The sequence below is a fragment of the Bos mutus genome, chromosome 23 (genome assembly GCF_027580195.1).
Source record: "Bos mutus isolate GX-2022 chromosome 23, NWIPB_WYAK_1.1, whole genome shotgun sequence".
NCBI lineage: Eukaryota > Metazoa > Chordata > Mammalia > Artiodactyla > Bovidae > Bos > Bos mutus.
The window spans coordinates 37,877,094-37,896,401 of NC_091639.1; the positions used below are offsets into that span (position 1 = coordinate 37,877,094).

At 44.4% G+C, this 19,308-nt stretch overlaps 1 protein-coding gene across 2 annotated transcripts in view; it reads right to left on the reverse strand.

Moving 5' to 3' along the window:
- The window catches only part of ZFAND3 (zinc finger AN1-type containing 3), a 328,146-nt gene that overhangs the window by 18,715 nt on the left and 290,123 nt on the right, over nt 1-19,308 (reverse strand). For both annotated transcript variants that reach the window (XM_070361351.1, XM_070361350.1), the window contains one exon: nt 8,817-8,984. In XM_070361351.1, the coding sequence (XP_070217452.1) occupies nt 8,817-8,984 (168 nt within the window). The remainder of the gene's footprint in view (nt 1-8,816; nt 8,985-19,308) is intronic.

Sequence of the window (19,308 nt, forward strand, 5' to 3'; positions counted from 1 at the left end):
TGGTTTCCTAAAACGTATTCCACAGGTAACAACTTAAACTCTGTCAGGCCACCTATGAAAAATCTACAGCCGAATCACACATGAACGGTAAAAACAAAACAAAACTGAATGTTTTCTACATGAGATCAAAGAAATGGCAAGGAGGTTCATTCTAGCCAGTACAGTAACACAAGAAAAGAAGTTACAGGCATACAGATTGGAAAGGGCTTCCCTGGTGGCTCAGATGGTAAAGAATCTGCCTCTTATACAGGAGACCCAGATTCAATCCCTGGGTTGGGGAAGATCCCCTGGAGGAAAAAATGGCAACCCACTCCAATATTCTTGCCTGGAGAATTCCATGGACATAGAAGCCTGGCGGGCTACAGTTCATGGGGTCACAAAGAACTGGAAACGACTGAGGGACTAACACTTCACTCTGGGTTTCCTGGTAGATCAGATGGTACAGAATCCGCCTGCAACTCAGGAGACCCTGGTTCGATTCCTGGGTTGGGAAGATCTGCTGGAGAAGGGGTAGGCTATCCACTACAGTATTCTTGGGCTTCCCTAGTGGCCTCAGCTGGTAAAGAATCCACCTGCAATGTGGGAGACCTGGGTTCGATCCCTGGACTGGGAAGATCCCCTGAAGAGGGGAACAGCTACCCACTCCAGTTTCTGGCCTGGTGAATTCTATGGACCGTATATAGTCCATGGGGTCGCTAAGAGTTGGACACAACTGAGCCACTTTCACTTTTAGAACTAATAAGTGAACTCAGTAAGGCTGCAAGATAAAAGATGATATACACAAGCTGGTTGCATTTCTGAGTGGCAGCAAAGAACAATCTAAAAATAAAAATATCTATTTATAACAGCATCAACAAACTAAAATACTTCATGGGTTAGACCACTGTTAAAATGGTAATTCTGTAAACCTTTCCAAATGGGCAAGATATCTGAAGTATAAACAGAGTCTTCAGAAAACAAGATATATGAGTAGCCAAAAGGCAGCTGAAAAGGATGCTTAACATCATGTCACTAGAGAAATGAAAATTAACATACAAGAGAGGGATAATACCACACAACCATTAGAGTAGCTAGAGTTAAAAAGAATGACAAGATTAAATGCTGGCAAATTATGGAGAACTGGAACCTTTAATACACTGTTGATGGGATTTTCTTTTAAAATGTTAATGACCTTTCAACCTGGCAATTCCACCTTCACGTATTTGCCCAAGAAACTAAAACATATGCCCACACAAAGCCTTCTGAGTGAATACTGACAGCAGCTCTAATAATATCCCCAAACTGGCAACAACCCATATGTATGTCAAATGGCAAATGGATAAACAAATACGGTACTACTGATACAATGAAATAATACTCAACATCAAAGAGGAATGACCTACTGATGTGTGACAACACCGATGAATCTCAGAAACAGCACACTACGTGGACACACAAGACTGCACATACGCAGCAAGAATCCACAGATGCTGAAATTCCAAAAAGGCAAAATTATACCAACAGAGGCAGATCAGTGGTTAACGCAACTGGGGTGGTATAGGGGCTGACTGAAAATGGGGCACATGGGAACTCCGGAGGGTAACGGAAGTATTCTAAATTCTGAACTTGGTGAGGGCTGTACAACTTAGTTACTAAAACTCACTGAACTTTAAAACAGGCGAATGTTATGATTTATAAATTATATGTCAAAAAATCTATAAAACACACACACCTTACTAACTGGCAAAGAACTAACTGAAATGATTTACTCGTAGAATTTTAAAAATTTACTTTAGTTTTGCAATAAAGCCATTTTTTCCCTCTCCATAAAGAAATATTATCAACAGGGTAATTTTATCAAATAGTTTTATAAAATTATTATTGTGTTGCTATTGCTACGACTGAACTATATAGAGATAGTTGCAAATTTGCTAACCAGATGGAAAATATTCACTTCAGGGGACAACAGTCCACTGGTACACCTGTCAGTAAGGCACGAGTGGGGAACCGACACAGGCTTCAGTAAATGTGAGCTGCGCATTCTGCATTTTAGAACCTGGTCTCTGATGCTCCTTTGTTGGGGAGGGGCTCTTCGTGTCTCCACTCTCTCTCGTCTTGTTAAAGGACATATGGTGCGCTGGGTCTCTGGGACGCAGCAAACTAACGGGCTAAATATATGGAGCTGGTGTTCAGTCAAGGTTTGATTTGTTTTGCTCTAACACCTCAACTTGCAATTTACAAGAGCAGCAGAGGGACTAATCTGTTTGGTTTTAGACCAGAACTCTTATACATTAAAGATTAAATGGGGAATATGGACAAGCACACTCCTGCTTAAGTAAAAGGATAGTGAGAGTAAAAGGAAGAGAGTAGCAAAGGGAGAAACTTTTATTAGAATCTGCCTCAAAGTGTCAGCTCCTTTTTGCTCTCGTGCCTACCGTAGGCTGCATCAACAGTTTTCTATCGTCATTACCGCTGCTTCTGCTTTGGGGAGGGTGGGCAGCACCTCCTTCCCTTGAACCATAAGGTAAACACACACCCAGCTGCTGCCCCAGAACCGCTGGGACAACTTCAGCCTTTCACCGCCAGACTGGGGATAAAAAACAGGAGCCCCTACAGGGCTGGGATCTTGGTCACCGCACTCTCTACGTGCCACACAGAGTGTGTACTCGACACTGGACGGCAGTAACAAAAACACCTAACCAGCCAAACCAACACCTATCCAGTTTCCCCGGATAGGCTTTCTGACAGACCCCATCTAGAACTCTGTCCATAGAATAAGGCCTTTTATAAGAACACACTGCCTTAGATTCTTTTGAGACACAGGACAGGATGCCAAACGTCCTGACAATTTTAAATCACACTTGAAAGAGAGTTAAAATAAAGGCCTAAGTGTGGGCTTATTTGTGGTGGTTTGTGATGCTGGTGACGCAGGTCACCTACAGGCTCCATAATCAATCACTGCAGCTTCTCGCCCCAGCCCAGACCCGAGGATGCCACCATCTGTTCAGCGTGCAGGCCGTCCCCGCCAGGATGGGGACAGCTGTGCTGCGAGCACATTCCTTTCCACTGTGTGCACCAGTTCACATCTTCCCTACATCAGTCCTCTAAAAGAACTCAATAGCCCCCTGGGCTTTTCTGTGTGCTTAACTGGAAAAAAAAAAAAAAAAAATTAGATAGTATTGCCCACATTCAAAACCGCTGATTTTCACTGCAAACCAATGTCCACACTCTCCAGACTGGAATCTGGAATCTCTTCCCTCTCTTTTGAGCAGTTTCTCCTCACTCAACCCCAAAGCTCCAGCAGGCCGCACAGAGGTCACCTGCAGACCACCGCCCAGCTTGGCCCACGCAGTCCCTCCTTCTGCGCTTCTGAGTCCCACCCTTCCTCTTATGCCCCGACTGTGGAATCCTGTCCAGAGTCTGCCAGTTGGAATTAACCTCTCCCTCCCCAGATCCCTGTAACATACGGCGTGCACCATGATTAAAGCTCGTGGCAGGCTGGCCTGGATGCCGGTTATTTCGTGCATGTGACTGCCTTCCACTTGGGACCAGCAAATTTCCCACTTTGAGTGTATATTTAAATCACCTTGAGGATCCTTGGAAAACTAGCTGATGCCGGGACGAGGCAAAGGTTAAGTACAAGATCACCCAGAACACACCAAGTTGTGCCAGCGAGCAGGAAACACTTTTCAAAGAAATGGAGGCGTGTCACAAAACATGGAATTCAGCTCAAAGGAATTTCACTGGCCAAACCTGAGACAATTTGAACAACAAAATAATTAAGTACAGCAGTGAATTATAAACCACTGAAAAAATATAAAACCCCATGAATTCATATCAACAAGAGATAAGTACGGGAGAAGGATGCAAATGCTGAATGCAGAGGACTGGAGTCAGAAGAGCATCCTTGCACAACCATCACAGTAGAGATGGGTTCAGGCAAGAAGCATCAGTGATGCTAAATCTAGGAGACAGTTTTGAGGAGGATTAGGACATTTATATAGTCAAAGGATTTCCCACAGATGCTTAACTAGTTAGAATGGCAAAAACACACTATTTTTAGAGACATCAGACAACACCCAGACAAGGTGAATGAATCAACATTAATGTATCAATAATGAGAGGCAGATAAATGTCCATGCCTCCCAATGTAGGGGCTTTGCTGGTGTCTCAGGTGGTAAAGAATCTGCCTGCAATGCAGGAGACCCGGGTTCAGTCCCTGGGCCAGGATGATCCCCTGGAGGAGGACATAGCTACCCACTCCAGTATTCCTGCCTGGAGAATTCCATGGACAGAGGAGCCTGGCGGGCTACAGTCCATGGGTTGCAAAGAGTCAGACACGACTGAGTGACTATTACATCTCTCAGTGTAGAACCCTGAGGGGAATATATCATCGTCCACATAGTATTCTGGCTAGCAATATGTAATCTGAATCTAATCATGAAGAAACATCAGATGAACCCCAAATGAGGAGTGCTCTATTTAAAAAAAAAAAAAGAGGGGGTGGGAAGGGTAAGGAGAAGGGGGTAGAGAAATGTACTCTTTAAAAATGCCAGTGATCACTAAAAACAAAGAAAGGCAATGAAAACAACTTAAGAGTCTTCAAGAGACGTGACAACTAAATGCAATACTTGACCATGGACTGGATTCCATACCAGAGGGCAGAAAATGCTGTTACAAAGTACATTACAGGATCAGCTAGCAAAGCTAGAATATGGACAATAGGTCTGACAGAAGCATCAGTGTCAGTTTGCTAAAGCTGGTAACCGTGCTACGGTTATATAGAATAATTATCCTGAGAAAACACTCACTGGAGTTTACAGGGATAAAGGGCTACAGTGTTTTCAACTCGCTCTCAAAGAGTCTAGGAAAGAGCTTTCAACTTTTGAAAAGTTAAAAAGCAATACCCGGTTACTCTTTCTGATTCGATGTTCAGTGTGAGGCCCAGCCAGTCTACATTTTAGAGGCTTCCCAGAGTGAGAAGTGCCCAGAGCAGGGACCCTCAGAGCAGCTGCACCAGCGTGACCGGGGGCCTGTCAGACGGGCACAGGCCCGCCAAGGCAGGAGCGCTGGCCCAGTGGGCTGTGCGACTCTGATGCCCACTCTGAAATCACTGGCCTAAGCTATGAGCTCCTACACTCTGTGTTCTGGCTTCTACAGCCATCACAAACCTAGGAAATGCTTGATACAAAATCATACCTCAATAAATACTTGCTGAATTTACCTGACAGTGAAAAGGCAGAAATGACCACTGAGGCACTTGAAGTCGATAAACTAAAGGTCCCAGCTAAAGCATCACTCTTTGAGTTTCTAAAGTGAAAATAAAATTTATTTTGAAAGCAGTAAAGGAAGTCAAGATTACTCAAGAGGTTAGTAAAAGCACTGCTGTCCCAAAAGGGGGGCTATCAGCTCACAGTTAAAGTCACTGTCAGTTGAAAATAAGCAACAACGTCCGCAAGCTCTTAGACTGGTATTTAAAAATGAATTCTGCAGCTTTGGGAGGCAATGCACAGCGATGTAAGCAGCATGTGGTGCGCGTCATGCAAGATCTGCTTAGAACACACAGCAGTCACGTGGCTGTGATGCAGCCCAGGTTTGAAGAGGATGGCCAGGTTTCAGAAGAACCCTCTCTAGGTGGCAATGGGAGAGACAAGGCCCCTGTAACGACAACGGGCTGATCAATCTGCCTACTGAGCTGAAAATGAAACAAATAAATCCATGTTTATGCAGTTGTTTTCCATCTTGAGAAGTTAAGGCGCTGAAGATACACTGGGATGCAGGGTATCGTTCCAGCCACACCACATGCCTTTTCTAATTGGCACCCAGAAAGATTTCACAGGAAGAGGGTGTTACTTTGGTATTGTTGACTTAAAGGTTATCTCGTCACAGCAAGGCAGAGGAGAATTCATCTTCAAAATTCACCTCTTCGTTGAAAGACCATGGAGTGTCTTGGCAATTAACAATTCCTATCACCTCTAGCTGTTCCCTATGTAAGAAGGCTCAGAACTCGCCTTACAAATTGCTCTTTTGAAGATCAAAGGGGAGCTGAATGTGTCTGTGTGCTCTCGATGAGACTGTGATTTAATGGAATTTTTAGAGGAGGCTTGCTGGCAGTGTTTGGATGACAGCCCCAGGCGGAGGATTCTGGGGAGCTCGGCCACTCTTCCCTTCGGAGCGTCCTCCCTGTCTTTAATTGGCACCTCATTAGAAATTAATGAAAATGACATCCTCTGTTCTTCCTGCTCTAGGCACCGAATGCTACAAAAAGGCCCATCACAATTCATAACACATTCAATTTATATAGCAATGGCTCTTAAGCATTATTTATGAGATGTGAATTTCTTGTCAGCAGTTAATAACCTGTACAGAGTGGAAGGGGAATGGAAAAAGATTGTGAATGTATATATATATATATATATATATAAAGGCTTTCTGCAGTGGAGAGGTGTTCTGTTTGAGTTTAAACTGCCTTCCCGAGTCTTCACTTTCAGGAGTAAATTACTGTTTCCCCTCCTCTAAAACCTTCCTGGGCAGTTCAATGTCTCTCCAGCACTCTGTGCAGCCTCAAGGAAGTAACTACACAACTCACCTTTCCCTGAGAGATCCAAGCAGACAGGAGGAGGAACACAAGCTACTCATCGGGGACAGTCCTAGAGGTGTGTGTTCCCATCGCTGTCCTTTGTCTTTTCAAGTGTGGCAGTTGACTCAGTCATCTCTCCGGGCACGTAAGTGTGATGCTCTCTGTGGGTCCAACTGAATGCTCAGCTCTCTCTAGGAAGGCTACATCTGGAGAGACTGCAGAAAGCTCAGGGCTTTGTCTCCAGCAGAAAAATCGAATCTCTATAAGCAGACCCTCAAAACGGGGCGCAAGCCAAGGGACACGTGTTACATCACCTGAAAAGAACGCATGTCTGTGGCAAACGGATCGGCACTTACTTAGAAGCCAGCCTCCTGCTGAGAGGTGGCGAGTGCGGCAGGGGAATCTGCGCTTACCAGACCGGCCAGCTGGCTTCACTCCAGGGACACATGAAGCCATCCAACATGCACTTCTAGATCCTTTCAGCTGGGTGCTTACGGCCTTGGGAAATGGGCGGTTTGCATCAAAGCTCAAGGACAAAGTGGGAGACTCGGCAACAACACCTCTGGGTCTCTCAGCGCTAATCTGTGAATTCTAACTGCTTACCTGAGGCGGAGAGGAGATATCAGCCACTGCCAGAGGCGAGGCGGTTCACGGGATGGACCAACTGCTTGACCCACTAGGGCAAATCCCGTGTAATACCCAGGATTCAGTTACTTTCAAGAAGGAAAGAAGAATGAAGGTACAGGAAAATCCCATGATTCTAATTTAGGAATCCCCAAAGGCCTGTGTTACAAAAGCAACAGGCAAACGGTCAGGGGAGCCTTACAACACTGGTAACAGACTGAACTGCTGAAGCCCGCGAAGGGCCACGTAAGACCAGAGCAAGAATGTGCAGACAACAAAAGGTCAGACAGACCACTGTGGGCAAAGCTGGTTAGCCAGCAGATCCCAGAGTTTCCTCAGCTAACCACAGCATTCCTTCAGCACCTCGTCAAGAATTTTACGTTACAGCATGGCTGATCAAGATACAACCTAAGAGTAAGGTTCTGGGCTCACCTGCGCCACATTGAGGGAAAACAGGCGAGGCCTGAAAATTCTGCCCATGGCCTCCACCGACGTCTCATCCCACCTCTCTCCCCACACTCTCACACAAATGCTGTATAGGACAAATCAATGTCAGGCCAAGGGCCGCACCTCTCTGGTGACGCCCAGACTCCACATGCCAGTCCCCGTTCTACAGCTGAGCATGTTTCTGATATTGCCGAGTACCACACACCACAGTATGCAACAGATTTCTAGTCATGACAGGAAAGGAGTTCCTACTTTGTCTCCATGAGATGTTGGAACGCCCTCCTGTCCTCCTCAATTCCAACAGGGCAGGTAATTGAGGGATAAGGAGCAGCCAAGACCATCTCTTTGCAAGATGAAGGGCTTTGAGTGACTGACTGCCGGGAGAGCCACCTAGTCCTGAGTACTGGCAGCAGTGCTTACAGGAGATCTACAGCCACCCAGGCACAAGCTCACTCCTGAGCTTTGGAAAGGATACAGGGTTCTTAGAGGCCAGAGCCAGCGTGCCTGATGAGAACTCTGTCCCAAACCATACTTTCACAATACAGAAACACTGCAGTCAGCCTAAACACAGCTACACAATTCGTGATGCATGTGGTCAGAGGGAGAAGAAACGTTCTAAGTTTTGCTCCACTGTGGGCAGGCATGAAGTTTTTAACAAGGACACCCCTTTGCAGCAACTCTAAGAGTTGGTATTACACTGAATAACACCAAAGGAAAGGTTACTTTAATGCTATCTCAAGAGGTTAAATGACAATGAATTATGGTTCAAGGAAAATAATTTTCTAGTCAAACTTTAATTTAAAAGGGATATGGGGGAGAAATCGTCCATTTATTATACATAGCAAGAAGCTCATTCAGAATTAATATATGAATTTTATGGTACATATCCCAGAGTTTCACTGGGTTTGGTTAACTTCCAAATAAGTCATCAATGAGAAGGAACCACGGGAATATGCAGTGGAGCCGAGGGCAGTGACAGCGCAACGCTAATGAGCTATGTGTAAGAGTGGCCGCGGAGGCTTTAGCCTGTTTTGTTATGTCTGAAGGAAACGCGGGGTGTTTAGAAATAATACTCCTCTACTCCCGATTTCCTGAGCTCCAAACCTACAGCCTGCAGGGAGGTACTCAGGGGGAGAAGCCAGGAGCTCAGCCTCTCAGAAGCTAACACCCCCCGCTGGATGCTTACCGCAGCGGCACGATCCCAGTTCCTGCTGCACCAGCTCCAGCTTGGTTTGGCACTGGAAGCACCGACGTCGACTTTTCTGTTTAGACCGGCTGGTGTCCTCGGATCGTTCAGTGTTCTCCAGTAGTCGTGGCCGTTTCACTGGTGAAGCCTCATTCTCAGACTGTGAATCTGCACAAAACAACATATTTGGGCGTCAGGGTTAGTGCCTGGCCTGGCGAGCCAGAGCGGGCTAATCTCCTGCCAGGCACGCTGCAGACCAGGCTACTGCCCTTATCCAAGCGCCGGACCTGTGTGAGCCAGAGCCAGTTCTGACTGTCACAAGCGTGCACCTTCAAAGATGACCTCTCATGAGCCAGGCCTGAGCGAGGAGGGTGGGGTGGCTCAGCAAACATCAGTTCTATGTCATTTTTTATAACAGCCATGCTGACGAGGAGACCATTCAAGCTGGAAACAGGACCCCTCTCTCTGTACCCCTCCTTTGGGTCCTCACTGTTCACTGCTTGTACTGGTTATCTCTTCTGGGATCTTTGTCCTCAAGTAAACTACAATTCACCAGAGACGGGACTATGTCTACTATTTCTTTATATCACCATACTTAGCACAATTCTGTACCTAAAATCAGTCTTTCATGGCAGATCCATAATCTTTTCTAGTAAAAATACATTTCTATTCCTATGCACAACTAAATGCACAAGAAATCAGGCTCTAATATTGAAGACTATTCCAGTTTACTGAGAGGGAAGAAGTGTCCTTGCCTGTTCTCAAGCAAGCTGTTCCATGGCCTCCTTCATGGGGTGGGCAGAGACAGCCTGGTACTACAACCCCAGGGCTGGAGTCAAATTAGTGGGTGGGAGATGGCAGAGGTGGTGGGGGCTGGTGGTGTAGGGTGCAACAACTGTTTTGTATAACTTTAAAAAGTAAAATGAAATGAAGTTTGAAGTTATGTCACAGGCAGGCTGTAAATACCTTGCCTTCAAAACAAAAAAAGGGCCAGCTCTTGTGGGGCTCTACGCTCCTGGAATTACTGTCACGGCATACTGACAATGCACCTCTCGCCAAGGCTCCAAAGTGACCTGTGCTGAATCGCCTCTGAAAGAGAGTCTCCTAAACGATCTCCTTCAAAACAAACCCAGATCCCACACGTTCTCACCCCACCACGACCACCACATTGCTCCAGGCCATCGCCATCTCTGCCAGCCTAGCAGAGTAGCTTCTTAACCCGTCTCCCTGCCCTCCCCTTGTCCCTACAGTCTATTCTCCATCAGGCAGCCAAGCAACCCTGCTAAAAATCTAGTTAGAATCACTTCACTCTCCTGATCAAAATCCTAACAGCTCCCTTTCTTGGAGGAGTTCTGATACTTCCTTCAGCACTCAGAAGGCCCGGCACGGCGGGCCCTCCTCTGGCCCTGTCCCCTGCTGCTCCTGCCCTCTGCTGCATCCACGCTGGCCTGCCGACTGTCTCCTACCCCAGAGCCTTTGCACCTTCTGTTCCCTTTGACTGGAATACTCTTTGCCCAGATCCACAGGGGATCTCACCCCTTAAGTCTTTTAAGCAATATTTTCAATGAGGTCTTCTTCCCTGAAAACCTTATGCAGACCACTCCTGCCCGCTCTTCCTGCCTTTTGTTCCTCCACAGCACTATCTTTTCACTTTATCCTCCAGGAGAACATAAGCTCCTGGAGGGCAGCAAGTTTCACCTGCTTTATTCACTAATGCGCCCTCTTTGCCTAAACTCATTATTTCTTTCACGAATGAATCTTCTCCTTAGGCAGTCCTGATTTTCTATATACTGTGGCTCCAGTGAGAACCAGAAGGCTGTCAGCTGCACTTCTTTTTTCTTTTGGCCGCACCATGAAGCATGCAGGATCTTAGCTCCCCAACCAGGGACTGAATCCGTGGCCCCTGCAGCGGAAGCACACTCAGAGTCTTACCCACCGGATCTGCAGGGAATTCTGGCGGTGTTTCAGTGAAGGCCACCTGGACCCCTCTCCCAGCCCTGCTCTGTGTGGAGTGGAGGCTGCATGTCGCCCTAGCACTTACTGGCCCCAATGGGGACAACTGTAATGGTTCCTCACGGCCGCCATCCCACCGCACCGCACACTGACTTTCAGAAGGCACGCACCATTCGCAGCAATTGTAAACTTCATTTCTCATTTCATTTAGTTCTTGCAGTCCTACATGACATTTTCCCCCAATACAAACCAACTAAACAAGGCCTTTGATGAAAACAATTGAAAGCCAAGTTCAGCCTATTTCCCAGCTCTGCTGAGCAAAGCTGTCCAAACCCAGCCGGTGTGAGCACTGAGGCAGCCAGACATACCAGACCCCTCCTCTTCCCCTACAAAAGCAACAAGCAACAATCTAAATGTAAATCATTACAAAGCAGCCTGCCAAAAGAAATATACCAGGCAGGGGCCACACTGCTCTCCAGGGGTCCTTTTTAAAAACAAACCAACCAACCAACCAAGGCATTATTTGTATTAATAACCCTATTTAGACTTTTTTCCATTGGGTGACAAAAACAGAAAATTCTAGAGTAAAAATCGAAACAGAAAAATGGAGTTTTTTTTGAGAGAAGGTCCTACATTTGGAGCATCTATGTAAGAAATTATCCCCCAATTCTGGGCGGGGGCGGGTGGTGAGGAGAGAGATTAGGGTCCACACAAGAAGGGGAAGTGGCTGCAGCCTTTGCATTATTAAGCTGCTAAAATCCAGAGGGCCATGACATGATGCTAGCACATCTTTAAGAAGGAAGGGACACTCGGATCTTCTTTCACTTGCACTGCGATCTGATACAACTGAGCTTGTGTCTGGAAATGCAATGTTCACATTCAAAGCTGTCTCCAAAGTGAGTCTGTTCCAAACTGTCAAATGTGATGTCTACCTATATAGCACCCATTTCCATTTCTAAAGCAAGCCTCTGCTACAAGAAAACAATTTACTTTCAATATGTCAATATGATCAATGGCTAACAATTTGCAAATAAGACAGTAATCTGTGAAGATAGTATTTTTTAATATATGATTTCTAAGATTGAGAAACAGAATTCGTATTTATATAATCATAATCATCATTGATCATCACCAAACAACCCAGTCGATGAAACCCCCAAATTAGGATACGCCTGTCCAAGCCTGATTTCTTTTTTTCTGATTCCCCATCTTGTCTGACCAGTGAACATTTAATAAAAAAAAAAACAACTAAGGAGTAAGTCTGCATGGCCCCGTCCTGAACTTCTCCTTTACCTGCTCCACTTTACACATGAGGGCCACACCGCTATTTGCTCTGGAAGGCAGGGTGCAGGGGATGTTCCTGAAACAACAGGTAGGCAGGCAGGTCTTCAATGCTGCCAACAGCCTCTGGTGGCACTGCACAGGCCCTCCTAAGGGAACAGCACTCAGCGCTAGTCAGTCCTCTGAGAGGCAACGCTTGCATCGGTGCAAGCCTGAGTCACAACAAGCGGTCCTCAGCGAGTCTAAACTAAGATGAAAGGTTCACCAGAATGTGTCATTTTTCAGAACCAAGGAATCACTCCTAGACATTAAAAGAGTCACAACCTCAGCATTCTGGAATATACCAACGTACCCTGCACTCAGTCAGTGGTCTATTAAGTGGAGTGGAATCCTTGTGCCCTCTGATGCCCCCTACCACAAGGGACTGTTCACCACCCTCCACAAGCTGCCATCCAGGAAGGTGACTGTGTTATATGTAACTTCCTGGAGAAGCAAACCATTCCTTGGCATTTCCTCACAAGTCAACTTAGTGTTTTAATTAGAAGCTGATGAAATAAATAGCAGTCTACAGGATCATCATCATGTCTGCATAAGAAATTTACATCTCCTCTGCTAATTACTTAATGAAACCTGTGCCATGGGGGGAGATGCCCAAATAAGAGAAACAGATGTCCAGGACAGGAATTCTAATTACATAATAATGAACTAAATAATTCAACTACTCAATTATACATTTCATGACAATTTAAAAAGGACCATCAGAAAGAAAAGATCCAATTATGGTCAACACTAAAGGAACCCTCATCTACTGTCTGTATCTGAATAAATTAAACTTTGATTATTTACTTCTTGCTCAGAAACATCACTCTTGTTACCCTGAAGCATTTTCAACTCCTCAACTATGATGGAAAACACCTACCAGTCCATTTGCATAATCTGAACGTGGGCAGTAAGGGTTAAATGCAGAGAGAAAGGCGAACAGAAATAACTCTCATACGCAGCTCTAACTGTCAGAAGAAACTCGTCCTTGCAAGGAGCATGCTCATTAGCAGCAGGAGGAGTGTGGCGGCAGGCTAGAAACTGTTCCCACCCCAGGAGTTGGGAGTGACTTCTAATTAAGGGCCTTCATAAAGGGCCAACAAAGCACATTTTCCCCAGTACGCTTTTCCTCGAGAACATAATCTAGTCTGTGTGTACCCACATGAGAGCTGCCCACACGCCCATGCCAGGCTCACAGTTCTTGACATTCAGCAGACCCCCTCTTCTGCTGTCTACATTTATCGCCTGAGGAAGATACCACATCAGATCTTCTAGTCAAAGCAAAGTTCGATCAAGAATCACGGTGTGATGAAATTAGAAAGGAAAATCTTAAAGTATTTTACTTTCCTAAAGGTAATCGTTGCTTTGTGACAGAGAAACAAGTACCATGATTTTTAAAACATACAATCCTCTGAAGAGAAGAAGTCTTCTAATTGTACTTTCCCAGCCAATAGAAAATAGCGGAGGAAAGACTTTCAATTCAGGAACACAGTTTAACTGGAAAACTTGACTGGAGACAACAAACAGACCTCCTCTTTTAAAATTCTGTTTCGTCTCTGACAGAAATTCACATTTGTTCCTTACTGTCACTGTTCTTGTCTTTATTACTCATGTTCTCTCCTGAAGATTTCCAAATAAATTGTGTCAGGCCTGTCAAGAGTTGAATCCCAGTCTCTCTGAATCTCCCGTCGCTGTGCAGCTGGCAGCCCGCACACACCGACAGAGCTAACCTTGACCACGTCCCTCTGACACCTCGGGGCAGGGCCGGGCGGGCGGGGGATCCTGACCAGACGTCTGCACTGAGAGTTGAGGAGAAGAGAGTGGGTGCAGCGAAGTGGCCACAGAGAAAAGGAAGCGTCTTCTATTCGCTTCACCCACACCCTCCCTTACTTCTAAGAAAGAGAGATGAATCTGTTTAATCTCAGGCTCTGTGACAGCTTTTGAGATGCTCAATCAGTTTTTTTAACCTATCACAGTCTCTTGACAGACTGACATTTATGATCCCAACAGCCTGTGCAAACATCGGTAAGAGCAATAATTAATGAACCCTCACACATCACTGCCATCTCTCCTTCGACCATTTAAAAGAAGGCTTAAGCTGCTAAAACCTCTGTCCATGAAAAACACCATATTCTCACTGGAAAAATGGATAAAAGACACTTCATAAAAATCTGTCTGAAAGGCACTTTCTCTGTTTCTTCTCATGCTGGCTTTCAGTGTGTGCAGGGATTAGCTTCCTCCTCTCCCAGCTTCTTAACTGTGTGTGTCATGAAAGACTTCAGGAGAGAAAACTCCCTCATTACCCATTAAAATTCTGTTTCCATTTTATCCGACTGGAATTGCCCCCTCCTTTCTTATCTTCCTCATGGTCCTAGAACTATTTCGGAATATCACATGTGTTAAAAAGCTGTTACACAGACAAAGAAGTTCGACTCTTTGGAAGAGGTCATTATAATTTTGTGGAGAATGCCTCCATTTTCATTTGAAATACAATACAAAGGTGAATTTAGCTTGATATACTCCTACGATGCCATGTCTTATACCACAAGCATTTTAAAAGTGTTCTCAAATTGCCAGACAGTGCTACTGGGAACCATGAATCCCTCTCCTTCCATCACCAGCCCCCTTCCTCCAGGTTATTCCCTCAAGATAACACTTGCTCCGTATCGTGAGGGTGGTGGTCTCCTCCATCACAGCCTCAAGACTGAAAGCAGACCTCCAACTCAACCCCAAGAAGCATGTAGTCAGCTTTCACCTTTTTATTTTGAACATTTTCAAAAATATAGAAAAATTCAAAGAATAGTACAATAAACACCTGTATACACTCCATTCAGATTCAACAAATAATCTGTCACACTGCTTTCTCTCTCTCCTCCATATGCTCACACAATACCCAACTATCTGAAAATAACCTGCAAACATCAAAATACCTCACATATACACATTTACTAATAAGGGCATTTCCTTACATGACCAAAATATCATAGCTAAGAAAATTAAGCATAATGCCCCCGTGTCCCCTAATATTTGGTCCATATCTGAATTGCCTCCACTGTTTTCAATGTTTATCTTCATTGTTTCAAAGGCACGTCCAATCAAGTTGCAGGCGTTACATTTGGATCTAGGTCTCTTTTAGTCTAGAACAGAACAGGCCCCTCAAACTGGTCGCCTGTTCATTTATTCAAATGACCTGGACTTCTGGACAGTCCTGGTTGGTCTTCCCGTGGAACATACCGTCATCCTGGATTGACTGACTGTTTCTCCATTTCATCTATCTCCCTATTTTAATGGCGTCATTTACTGGTAAGGAAGGAGATTTTTTTTTTTAACTGAACACTTCCTCTGTTTCATATTTGAGACCAGAAATTAAAACTTCTGACAAGTCCCTGCCAAACCCACATGGCTGGAGGGCTGGCACAAGTCAGGGCAGGTGAGGAAGGGCAGGCACTGGGTTGTCAGCCCAGTTCCCACTGCACCTTGGCTGTCGGAGGAGGGGGTGTTCTTCCTTGAACTTGCCCCACTGCACACCTGCCATATAGGACATCAGGCTAGAGTTCACCTGTGCCTTAGCAAGGAATGGTGTACTTAGGTGAGTGCTGGAAGATGAGTTAGCTGTCGGTGTCTTAGCCCGTGATTTCTTAAAGTCTGATGGCACTGCCTATGACTAAAGTTGGTCCCAGAAGGCCACAAGTCGCCTCTCCCATTATCTCCTTTCCGATAGCTTCCTGATGGTTTTTGATTGCCCCGCCCCTCCTGATGAACTCCACACTGTTGCTAGCTGTTCCTAAGACATCTCTTCATTGCTGATCATTCAACTCTCTAAACTGAAGGAAAACTTTCACCAGAATAAAAAACAAAGCAAAAGCCCAGGAAGGTTCACTTGTAATAATAATCATAATCTCATTAAGTAAAATAACATTCTCCGTTTATCTGATCTAACTTATGTGGTCTTCCAAAAGCCCAGACAACAGTACTTTATTAATTATTTATCACATGCCTAGCACTGGGCAGCAAATCAGAACCACACATGGCAATGATCTCTCCCTTCAAGGAAGCCACATTCCAGAAAAGACACAAGTAAACTTACAGTACATTAATGTAAAAACAGACTACGGACATAAAATGTGGACATGATAAATTCTGTTGAGGGGGGTGATTAAGAAGCAGAAGAGGGAAAGGTCAAGAAGGTACCTCTTGAACCTACGAACTGTATTATATATATGTAGAAGGACGATCTGCAGCTCTCATTTATCACTCTCACATTTTCTGTTAGCCCTGCTTTTCAAAATACCATTTGTACAAAACCTGTTGCTCATCTAACTTCTACCTCTTCTCTTTACCAAAAACCCTCTCAATCAGTAGACCCTTTCACAGTTTGAGGAGCAAAAGTACATGGAGAACACCTGATTGATATGTTTTCAGGGAGATAAAGCTGTTGTATCAGTATAGCTCCCCCTCTCTCTGACTCCAGCTGGTTTCATGGGGGGAGGGGGGTGGGGCTCGTGAACATCTCAGTAGCAATTGTCACCCTCTGCAGCTGTTACTGGCCTGGTAACAACGTTCCTTGTTTTAGTTTCTCCATCAGCAAGACCTGTCCGGCCTGCTCAACTAAACCATATTACTTTTCCCCATAGATTTTTCAGTTACTCATTGTAACTGACAAATTACCCTCAGTAGATAATCTTTCCTTTTTATAACCTGCTTGGGTATTTTAGAGTTCAACAACATTACAATGCATTGATTTTTTAAAATATTACATTTATAGCATCAGCAGAGTACAGGATTCAGTTCAGTTCAGTTGCGTCCGACTCTTTGCGACCCCATGAATTGCAGCACCCCAGGCCTCCCTGTTCATCACCAACTTCCGGAGTTTACTCAAACTCATGTCCATCGAGTCGGTGATGCCATCCAGCCATCCCATCCTCTGCGGTCCCCTTCTCCTCCTGCCCCCAATCCCTCCCAGCATCAGGGTCTTTTCCAATGAGTCAACTCTTCACATGAGGTGGCCAAAGTACTGGAGGTTCAGCTTCAGCTGTTTCAGCTTTATTAAGGTAAGACAGAGAGAGAAAGCAAGAATTAAGAAACCCAAGAGAAATACGTACTTCTCATAGGCCTCACGCCTTCCTGTTCTGTGACCACAAGGTTTCTAAGACTTTTTCAGGGCTCAGACTAAGTCTTGAACTTCTGTTCTACTATCTTTTCCAGTATTTCCAGAAAACTAAGATCAGCCACTGTTTATTTTCATTTATCCAAGGAAAAGGAAATTTGAGAGAATCCATAAAGTATCTACATACCCAGATTTTTATTTTCATATGTCTGGGTCTAAGGCAGGTAATATTATTTTCATTTAGTTTCTTAGAATATTCATTCTTCAAATATAAGTCACCAGTAGGGAGAAGTGACTACAGTCACACATACTGCCCAGCTGCTCAAAACAGTTGTGTAATTTTATAAGGCATAATATGAAAAATTTGTTTCATGTAACTACAGAATAAGTAGATTTATTCCCTGTTCTTTAGTGTCCCTATTGATGCCTTATATTTGAAGAAGCCACGTGGGAAGGGACAGGCTAGACATCTTCAAATAATGTTGCACCCTCATATCTTGGTCTCCAAAGCTGATGACTTGCCTGAGGGTTAATGTGACTTGACCCCAGGTCTTCTGCCAGGAACACTGAAAAATAGATGTTCTTTACAGAAAAACACTTCAGGGTAGGGTAAGGACATGGGTAAAGAAGAATGAGGTATTAATTCAATTTTTCCAGCTTTTTGTTAAAAACATACAGACAAAAAGTCAAATATTCCCATGCAAATCATCCGTACCCTCTAACGCTTACAACTGTTTTCCCTGCCCTGACTTATAATGCAAGCCACTAGGGGCAGATGTAGAATTGGCTGAATTTAGTACTCCACTGGTACTAACAAAACAATAATTAATAGTGGGGAAAAAAAATCTCTATTAACAGAGGTCAAATTCCTAACGACAGTAACCTCGGCAATGAGAGGCTGTCACCCTGTGGGCTCGCTGCTCCAGGTTCAATGTGCAGGGAAAATGTTTGAGCGCTTATATTTTGCTATTTAAAAAAAAAAACAGCCTGAATGCATAACTAAGTAGATGCTAAAATTAAATAGCTGATTTGTTTTTAAACTATTTTTGTTTCTAATTTAGCATCAACTTAATTCAGTTCCTCTCTCTACCTATCACTTAGTTTCTTCCACCCAAGATTTAGTCTTTTGACTCATTACTCCCGGGGTAAATCCTTAAACTTATAAATAAACACATCTGTGCCTCATTTTAACTCTTTCCAACGTGAGGCTAAATGAACCTAAAGTTAGAACCTGACATGATGATAAAGCATGCCCAGAGAAAGCCATGCCCCGGCCACTCCCACCGCCGACTGAGCAAACTCAGCATTCATCACTCAGGGTTGTATCAGGCTGATATAGGTACTACCAACACTGCAGGAGGCTGGAGAAAGCTGCCTTAAGAGAATAGCTTATGAAGGAAAGAGAACCCCCACTTGTAAAATGAGCTGCTGGAAAATCAGAGACAAGAAACTCTACATGGAATTTTTATGAAGATTATCTTTAGTTCATATTTGAAATACGAGAGGAACAAGTATCTAGCATTTTAACCCCCTCCCCTTCAACCAACTTTGCTCAATACTTCTCATTTTTAAAGAATTATTACTTATCAAGAAGATGTTCACACTATGAACAATCATACTAAAAAAATTATATATTTTATCAATGTTAACTTTCCAATTTTGAAAGTTGTACTGTGGCTATATAAGACAGTATCTTGATTTTAAGAATTACGCACTGAAGTTTTAGTACAACAAAGGTAACTACCGAAATGGTTATGGATGTAGATGTAACACACACACACACACACACACACACACAGGAACAGTAGAGAAGAGAACAGAGAACAAAGCCACTGAGGTAAAATGTTAATATTTGGGTGATCTGAGGCAGGGAGGTTCCTGAGAACTGTCTTCTTATAAATTTTCTGTAAGTCTGAATCTATGTTTATAAAAAACAAAAGCAATGACAACTATATCCCAGAGTAGCCATACCTGGAGATGACTGGCTGGAGTGTCTACTGAATCCCTCTTAGAAATGCTGATACTGCTCAGGACTGATGGAAAGCGCACGACCAAACAGTGGTAGCAGGTGATCAACAGTAAGGTCAAAGCTCGCCCTTCTCCAGGCTTGTA